General features: G+C 44.5%; 2 protein-coding genes across 3 annotated transcripts in view; both read right to left on the reverse strand.

Annotated features, from left to right (window-relative positions):
• Positions 1-10,000, reverse strand: part of LOC134449294 (toll-like receptor 13) — a 197,562-nt gene that overhangs the window by 96,375 nt on the left and 91,187 nt on the right. The gene's annotated exons all lie outside the window — the stretch shown is intronic.
• The window catches only part of galnt1 (UDP-N-acetyl-alpha-D-galactosamine:polypeptide N-acetylgalactosaminyltransferase 1), a 94,646-nt gene that overhangs the window by 22,231 nt on the left and 62,415 nt on the right, over positions 1-10,000 (reverse strand). The window contains exons 5-7 of the mRNA XM_063199156.1: positions 7,552-7,718; positions 4,799-5,006; positions 1,880-2,050 (exon numbers count right to left, since the gene is read on the reverse strand). Of these exons, the coding sequence (XP_063055226.1) occupies positions 1,880-2,050; positions 4,799-5,006; positions 7,552-7,718 (546 nt within the window). The remainder of the gene's footprint in view (positions 1-1,879; positions 2,051-4,798; positions 5,007-7,551; positions 7,719-10,000) is intronic.

The following is a 10,000-nucleotide window of genomic DNA, read 5'->3' on the forward strand; positions in this document are numbered from 1 at the left end:
TCCTCATTCTTTATCACATATTTTCCAACTTTGAGAATGCTCTTAGTTTCGTTATGAAATCCACTTGTCGCAGACAACGTGAACAAGCTAGCCAACAACACCGACTGACTGTATTGTGAACTTCAGATTCGCTATGACGTAACTGGCCAGCAATACTCTCAATGCCAGAAGGAGTCTGCGGCCAGGCTACTGCTGGCCTCACCACTGTAGATTTCAGTGGGCGTTATGCCAAAGCGTTCAGAGTAAAGAAATGATAATCACAAGTAGAAAATAGTAGAACATTATCAGGAATTGAGGGCACACCATACATACTTCTATTAAGTGTATAAAAACGTTTAATACAATATTACCAGGTTGCATTCACAGAACGAGCAAAATGGCGCATGCGCTGAAGCTTGTTAACGAGGGATTGCGCAATCCGGGGTGAGGCCAGTTCAGAGTTGCCCCAAATTCACCGTATTCGGAGCAATTTGACATGAAACGGGCAAATATTATGATTTTGGCCACGGAAATGATTGACAATGAGTGAAACTGTTTAAATACTGCTCAAATGGTAGTTATGGTGCAGATGCTCGAAAACAATAGCTGTTATTGTTACTATTATTCACATTTACTGCAGCTCATCATTTTCAGGTCTGGCTGGTGAGGCCGTGCCTCCCCTGCCGTATTGGAGTGCACGTGCCTGACACACACACACACACACACACACACACACGGGTGTGACTGGAACAGTTTTGTCGCTAAGGGGATACGACGTTATTACACTGACAACAGAGCTGACACTTTTATTGTGTCTATTTTAAAAACTCAATTACTCATTGTCCCCTCCTCTCACCTACCGCTCTCTCGCTCGCTCACTCACTCACTCACTCTCTCCTTTCTCTCCCCTTCTCCTGCTCTCTCTCTCTCCATCTGTCTGTGCCCACCCCTCCTCCTCCTCCTCCTCAGCACCACCCCTTTCCTGTTTTCCTCCACCTATGTATGTCTTCCATTCAGCGACGCCAGAGAGAGTAGAGAGAGAGAGGTTCCATTGGCCCATTGTTTCCTGGTTCTATTATGGCCCCCCTTAGGCAGACCTAGGCAGACCTAAGGACTGTTCTATTCATTGTAGAAGCATTATGACACGCCCCTTTAGGCAGACCGGAACCTGGTCGCGTTAGGTGCCCATAGAAACCTATTATGTTGGCATATCTCTATAGAATATCTCTGGCGACGCGGTCCCTTGGCTGGTGTGAGCCACTGCTGTTTTTAGACAGTTCCACAAAAGCCGTATCAGTCAAACTGCCCACGCACAGGGACACACACAGGCAAAAACGCACTCTCTCTCTCTCACACACACACCCTTCAATAACACGCTGAAAAACAAGGGGAAGACCCTCGCTGGATTAAGAATAACAACCTTTCACTCCGCAGAATGGTGGACCTCAAAAACATTTAAAAAACAACTTACTGAAAAACACTGACGCAGACCGAAATGCTTGTGCTTATACACAGTGTGCAGAATTATTAGGCAAACACGTTTTTTGACCATATTTTGGCCATTTTGTGCATATTTTCCCTCACCAACCTGTATGCGCCTATTGGATGTAAGCATTCCAGTTCATGCACATTTGTATAATAAGATGTGGTGTGATCGAAGGAGCGCAATACCCTCTCAGATGTGGATAATTATTGGGCAACTTTGTTTTCCTCTGGGAAATAATTCAGCGCACTGTGTATGTGGCTATGAGGATATATGTGTGTGTGTGTGTGTGTGTGTGTGTGTGTGTGTGTGTGTGTGTGTGTGTGTGTGTGTGTGTGTGTGTGTGTGTGTGTGTGTGTGTGTGTGTGTGTGTGTGTGTGTGTGTGTGTGTGTGTGTGTGTGTGTGTGTGTTCTCACCTGACGGGGAGTGTGCGGTCCCCTTTCCGGCGGTCCATCTCCCTCTGTGGCACGGGGTACCAGCGGAAGTTCAGCTTCCAGTTGAAGCCGCCGTACGTCATGTCCGAGCCGGCCATGTACTCAAATGTGTCGTCACTGATCACGTCAATGATGGGACACACCACTGTCCTCCTGCACAAAGGAGAAGACACACACACACACACACACAATTAATGAAGCTGTCAATATTGAAAGATAAACAAAATATACAGTATTAGACTCCAATGACAGTCGAAATTGAGCAGAATTTTGCTAATCTTTTTGCTTCACTCTTTTGCAATTACAGAGAGAGAGAGAGAGAGAGAGAGAGAGAGAGAGAGAGAGAGAGAGAGAGAGAGAGAGAGAGAGAGAGAGAGAGAGAGATAGAGAGAGAGAGAGAGAGAGAGAGAGAGAGACAGAGACAGAGACAGAGAAATACATTACTAAGAGAAATTATACCCGAAACAGAGTTTTTCTTACACACCCACACACGCACAGGCGAATGCTCTCACATGCGCACGCACGCACATGCGCACGCACACACACACACACAAGCACCAGCTCTACTCCCATAGATGCACAGGATGGGGGCACAACTCTAATTTCACTGCATGTTACACTTTCCATAACATTTGTTTTATACGTAACGAATAAGAAATCCTTGTGAACACAAATTAAATAACAAAAAAATCACGCAGTGCACCTCAACAAGATGCAGAAGGCCAAAGTCAAAACATTAGCCATTTGGCAGTTAATAAACTGAACACAAACTAGTTTCAAATATTCAAATATAAGCTGCTCCAAAGAAACTCTCTTTCCTTTCTCTGACTGGTCTCTTTGTCTGCATCATATAACAACACACTCCCACTTATTGTATTAGTGTGTCGATATTCCTCCCCCACCCCCTCATCGAGGCAGAAAGAGGATGTAATTAAACATAATAAAGAAATGAACAAATGCACACACCCAGCGCAGCAATAAAGAGGACCCAGTGTGTGTGTGTGTGTGTGTGTGTGTGTGTGTGTGTGTGTGTGTGTGTGTGTGTGTGTGTGTGTGTGTGTGTGTGTGTGTGTGTGTGTGTGTGTGTGTGTGTGTGTGTGTGTGTGTGTGTGTGTGTCCTTCCCCAATCGCACATTTTTGCTTCATGTTCCAGAGGATTCACAGCCTGTGAGGCCAAAAGACACAGTAACCTACTGTAAATGTTGGAGTTGTAAATGCGTCATGGTAGGCACTTTTACATCCATATTGAATAGAAGGATGCCCAGACACTGGCTATTTCTGAAAGTAAAGTGTCCTAGCCTTGCTAGGACGAGTAAGGCTCATTTTCCCAAGTGTATCAAATGATCAATTACACTCAGAACTAGCCATCCGGGTACTTTGCTCCTCAATGTGCGTTACGCCCCTTTATGGGTGAAAACAAACCGAATGTCTCATCAACTTACATGCTACATCGGCTAACCTAAATGAACACAGTACATGCTTCAGTCACGGCTGTTTGGCAATATTATTTGAACAGCCAGCAACACAACACGTTTTCTGCATGTTGCGCGCGAACAACGCTGGTCTACAGGTCCTTATGTTTCGTTTATTAAACTCCAACACCACCAATTGACTTGCATTGCCTGTTTTCCCCCACAAATGGGCGTAACGCACATGGACAACGTCACGCCGTTCATGAGTATTGGATAGTCTTGGGCGTTACTCATCCTAGAAAGGCTTCAACACTTCACTTTGAAAAAAATGCCCACTTTCTCACTTACTCACTCCACTTCCTCAAAACAACGATCAGGGAGGAAGACACCTCACAGGCTGGCTCCCAAACAGGAAGTGAGATGTGACATGGCGTTGTGTTTATCGAAAGGTGTCCATTTCCGCTCCGTTAGGGTCAGTGGCGGAGAGGTACGAGTTCTAGCCTGCAGTGACGCGACTTAACTGTCTTACTTTAACACTAATTAAAATCCCAGACGCTGACCTTAGCCGAACCCTTAACCGTCCTTTTCAACTGTAAATCTTGTGATTCCTTCGTAAAGCCGATTTTTACTTATTTGCCTGTGGAACACATGATTCTAGTTCTGCCTTAATGATGCTGAAGTGTGTGAGTGAGTGACCATGATCATACCATGTTACACCGTGTCATCACTGCAAGCAACTGTGTGTCATCGCATTGCAATGAACAGTTGATGTCCACAGTCACCTTTTGTTAAAAAGGGTCAAAAAGGGTACTGCAACTATGCTGCTCATTGAAACTGCGTTGGCTGTAATGTGATATTTACATGAAAGTTTACTAAGTAATAAACAAATATTTTCTGGTATGGTCCAAGTAGAGTCATTTTTGCAGCTAAATATGGCTATTTTTGGAAATTCAAAATGGTGGACCATGGAGAAGATCCCCCTTTTCATGTATGAAAAGTGCAATTTTCCCAGTCATAATGAATACTTAGAATTTGATGGTGGTGGTAAGTATTCATGAAAAAGGTAACATTAGTGAATGGACAGCATGAATTCTGGAAATAAACAACTAAAAATCTCACACAGTGTCCCTTTAAGTTATCTAATCGCAAGTCTATCGCAAGTTCAGCTAACTGTAAATTAACGTAATGGAAAGGGTTATGTTGCACACAGTTGGTCGCTTTGTATACGGTTATGTTGAGTGCTTACGGTATATTGCTGTACTGTACCTATGAGACTTACTGTATGCTCTTTAACCAATGTTTTCCACAATATATCCCTCATCAACAACAGGACTGTTTTCAGGAGTCATTAAAACATGTACATGAACAACACATTGACTAGTTTCTTTTTATCGAGCATTTTGATGTAATGGTGTAATGATATTATAATAAGACTGTATGTATTCGGTTGCATTGCATACGGTTACACCGAGTGCCTACTGTACTGTACCTGTCTGCCTTGATGCGTGCCAGCAGGGGCTCCAGCCAGCCCATGGTGCACTCGCAGTGGGCGTCCAGGAAGGTGATGACCTGGCCGGTGGATAGCGCCGCCCCGCGCAGCCTGGCCCGGATCAGGCCCGAACGCTGTTCCATGCGCACCACGCGCACCGGGACCTCCAGCTTACGCACATACTGCTCCAGCGGACGCTTCAGGAACTCTGAAGAACGCAGACGAGATCACAGGGAGGGAAAGAAAGAAAGAAAGAAAGAAAGAAAGAAAGAAAGAAAGAAAGAAAGAAAGAAAGAAAGAAAGAAAGAAAGAAAGAAAGAAAGAAAGAAAGAAAGAAAGATAGAAAGAAAGAAAGAAAGAAAGAAAGAAAGAAAGAAAGAAAGAAAAAGAAAGAAAAAGAAAGAAAGAGAACATTCACAGAGAGAGATAGAGAGAAAAAGGAGAAAATGAGTCTAGATCTAGAAAGCCCTAGCAGCAATGTCATTCACTGTCGGACCAGGGGAGTCTAGTGAAAATCCATGGGGCTTTAGAATTGATGCTCCTAAGACTGTTACATTGGTCTTTAGAGTGTTGTGTGGCAGCTGGTGTAAACATTCAAGAAAAAAATCCTTCGGGACCAAAGAAATGAATCTTGAATCTTGAATGTTGAAAACAATTGAATTCTGGTGGTTGTCAGGTAAAACACTGTTTTGCAGATGATGCCTTTAACACCTTTCTCTCCATCTTTCCCTTGACTCTTCCCATTTCATCCTTCATCCCCCGTCTTAAGTTTCCTTTCGTTTCTCTATTCCTCTCTGACTATTGCAGGCAGCAGGCTTGGCTCATTTCTTTTATATGAGACAAGCAGAAAACAGCAAGGCATCTAAAAAGATGACACATACATGGTAAACATCGATTTCATGTCAGTTTGAAGTACTGAATACATAATTAAAAACACAGAGAATCTTATAGCACTGAAATCTGCAGCAAACATGTTTTGACGTTTATGAACTTTGGAACATTACTGTTGTTTTGGACGTGAGTCTCATTGCATGGTGTGAGTGAACTTGCCCATCATCATTAACTGTCAAGGGACTACAGCAGGAAACTGGCTAGCATGTGTTAGTAAAACCTGGCGTACAATATTTATCATACAATATTTCTCAAGGTTAATCTTAAACTTGTATTTTCCCCCCCACACCTCAGCAGGCAGGTGTGTTAAATATGGCCCATGTCACTCAGCAGACAATTTGAAAACATTTTTTCGCTTTTTTCCCTTTAATTCATGTTTCTGACCTAGACCTTCATCCTTGATCAGATTAAAGATGAAAGAAAAGAGCGAAATGGTGTGCAGGAGTTTTTTCAAATTGTCTGAAGGCTAATGTTATCATTAGCAAGGCTGTTGATAATATCATACACACCATATCATCTACGTACATAACAAATCCACTCTGAAACTCAGCACGCAAAACTGGCACACGCTGTCTCTTAATTCATCAAGCCTTGACTGGCACTTTGCGTTCTACTATCACAGCAGCTCTCCCGCGCTCACAAACACACAAACACTGTTATCTCTTATCTCTTCATAAAAGGTCAGAGCGCTTAACATCACACAACTATCAATATTTACTCACAGTGGACGTACAGCGCACGCACACACACAAAAACACAAAAACACACACACACACACACACACACACACACACACACACACACACACACACACACACACACACACACACACACACACACACACACACACACACACACACTGGAAGGCAGAGATTGAGATAATACAAGTCGATGTGAGTGAAGGGGAAGGAGGGAAGTGAGGCAAGTCCAACTTCACTTCTCCTGTGCTGCAGTTGAAATGTGCGTGGGTTTAAGTGGGCCGCCTGCCACAGCTCTACAGTAAAGCAGGCGACACAAAAAAAAACAGGGTCTGCAAAACAGGCTGACAACAAAATAAACACTTCCCTGACATTAAGATGATGTCAGGAATAAAAACAAGACACGGGGACGGTTACATCAGACCAACACACACACACACACACACCGACAAACAGACAGACAGCAAAAACATCACATAACGAGTGAGTATGCAGACACACACACACGCACATACACAAACAGAGGCTGCTGTTACATCAGACCAACACACACACACACACACACACACACACACACACACACACACACACACACACACACACACACACACACACACGCACGCACGCACGCACGCACACACACACACACACACACACACACACACACACACACACACAGGTGATGAATGAACAGTGCGGTGCTTTTCAGCAGTTGGAGGACAGGAGGTCGAGAGACACCATTTCCCTCCAGATGTCATGACGCTCAAAGGTTGGACTGAATTACGCTAACACACACACACACACACACATGCATAACTACATACAGTACATACACACACAAATACCCCCACCCCACACACACACACACGCGCACAAAAATACATACACACACACTAACCTCTTTCCACACACACAAAATCACACACGCACACACATATCCTGACCTATTTCACATCATCCACCAGTAAGATCTCTTCTACTATAGTAATTTGTGTGCTGAGTGGTGAATGACGCACGCACATACGCACGCACGCACGAATGCATGTACACACACGCAAAAGCACACACACACAGACACACAGACATCTCTCTTGCTGATCGTCCACTAGTACAATCCAGTACTTTGTGAGGCGAGCACTGGATGACACACACACACACACACACCTCTCTCGCTGGCGTCGTCCACTAGGATGATCTCCTCCAGTAGTTTGCGCGGCGAGCGCTGGATGACAGAGTGCACGGTGCGCAGCAGGGTGGTCCAGGCCTCGTTGTGGAACACGATCACCACGCTGGTGCGAGGAAGATCGTCTTGATACAGCTTATTCTTACACCTGTACCAAAACACACACACACACACACACACACACACACACACACACACACACACACACACACACACACACACACACACACACACACACACACACACACACACACACACACACACACACACACACACACACACACACACACACACAGACACAGTATACAACAGTATCAGTACCAGGGAGCTATAGTGAGGGTAAGGATGTGCCCCAGGGTTCAGGGCCCAACCATAATGGTGCTAAGGGCCCTCTTTTGACCTTGGCAGGCTGTGAAGGGGGAGGCCCGACGTGCAATTGTTCCGTCCCTGATCTGCACAGGACAGTATATTGCATACACACAACACACCATGAGGTGGACCTAGCTGATTTGGCCAGACTCAAGACAAAGCTGTTCTTAGAATGCCTCCTCTTAGTAATTCAAATATTCCACTTTTGATATTTTAATCGGCCTTTGATTGTAATCATTCAATTATGTTGGTAACACACCTGCACACACATACACGCACACCAGGGTTTTTTTTGTATTACAGGTGAGAGGTGTGTTTCTTGTGCACATAAGACAACACCAGAATAGATTTTTCCACAGACACATATAGCTTTTAAAAAGCCATTTATAGCCAAATAAATAATAATATATATAATAATAAATAATATATATAATAATAAATAAGTCCTCTGTGAGAACTAGAAATAAAGAGAGAAAGAGAGAGAGAAACACACACATAGAGAGAAAGGGTTAGTGTGAGAGGAAGCCCAAATGAGACAGAGAGAGTCAGTGAGAGAGAGAGAGAGAGCGAGAAAGCGAGAAAGCGAGAGAGAGAGAGAGAGAGAGAGAGAGAGAGAGAGAGAGAGAGAGAGAGAGAGAGAGAGAGAGAGAGATCAGTAGGAATATTAAAAGTCTTGAGAGGATTACATAACACCTGGTTGCCGTGCCAACCTAGCCTGCAGGGCGAACAGGAAGTCCAGTGTTTTGCAGAGTGTGTGTGTGTGGGGGGGGGCAAACACACAAGCGCATCCACATGTTCAAAAAACAAGGCCTGCACACATGAACACATTCACACACACACACACACACACACACACACACACACACACACACACACACACACACACACACACACACACACACACACACACACACACACACAGTCAAAAAATTCAAGGCCCGCACACATTCACAGGCAGAGACACACGAATGCAGTCACATACACACTAGTACATGCGCATGTAAGAATACACACACCTCTTTCTCTGTGCGCTTTTTCAACCGGTCAGTGTCTCTCGATCTAAGTTTTTCTCTCTTTCCCTATACAACACATGCAGACACCGACACAGACACCGACACAGACACAAACACGCACACACACACCAAGGCGTGTTATGACCACCAACATCATTTACTGTCATTTTCTCTTAGACAGCCATCGAGGGAACAAAACAGCATCATGCTGCAGACCCAGACCAAAGGAAAGGCAAAGCAGAAAGAAGCGCAAGGGAGACAGCGAGGGAGAGAGAGAGGGAGAGGCAGGGATGGAGAGAGGGAGAGAGGGTTAGAGGGAGGGAGAGAGAGACGGAGAGAGAGAGGGAGAGACGAGGCGAGGCGAGGCGAGGCGAGGCTGCCTCTCTAGACAGCTTTTATGCGCTGCGAAAGGTCAGCACAGTTCTTGTTGCTTCACAGCTCTGGCCACCAGCAGCAGCTTAAGAGGAATGCAGAGGTGCGTGCGTGCGTGCGTGCGTGCGTATGCGTGCACACTTGCGTGTGTGTGCACTTGTGTGTGCATGTATGCTTATGTGAGCGCATTTGAGCATGTGTGCTTGTTTGAGTGTGTGTGCAGGTCTGGCTGTGCATGCGCGCATGTTCATATTTGAGCCAATGGGAATGTAAATGAGTACGTGGAGTGTGTGGAGCACATTTCAGACACACCAACATAAGAGCTCTTTTCCAAAATGAGATATATCCATTTTATAGAATGTTGGGAAATTGACATTTTTGTATTGGGCATTCCATTGAAATGCATTGCAAAATAGATGTTTTATATAGATGTTTTAAAGTATGTTCTCAAAACATTTGAATGGCAAGAATTCACTCATAGATGATAGGACCTCTCAACAGTCAATTCCAATATTAAAATGCAAAAAGTCGAAAATGGTGTATATAGCGTTTTGGAAAAGAGCTCTTCAAATGTCTCTTTCATTTTTTAAATGCAAATGCTCATTTTCAATGCAGATCTCTGTTTACAGTGCAGGCACCGCAATGTTCCCTTAAAAGACTGTTGTAATAGGCGCAG

This window comes from Engraulis encrasicolus, chromosome 5, assembly GCF_034702125.1.
Source record: "Engraulis encrasicolus isolate BLACKSEA-1 chromosome 5, IST_EnEncr_1.0, whole genome shotgun sequence".
In the NCBI taxonomy this organism is placed as follows: domain Eukaryota; kingdom Metazoa; phylum Chordata; class Actinopteri; order Clupeiformes; family Engraulidae; genus Engraulis; species Engraulis encrasicolus.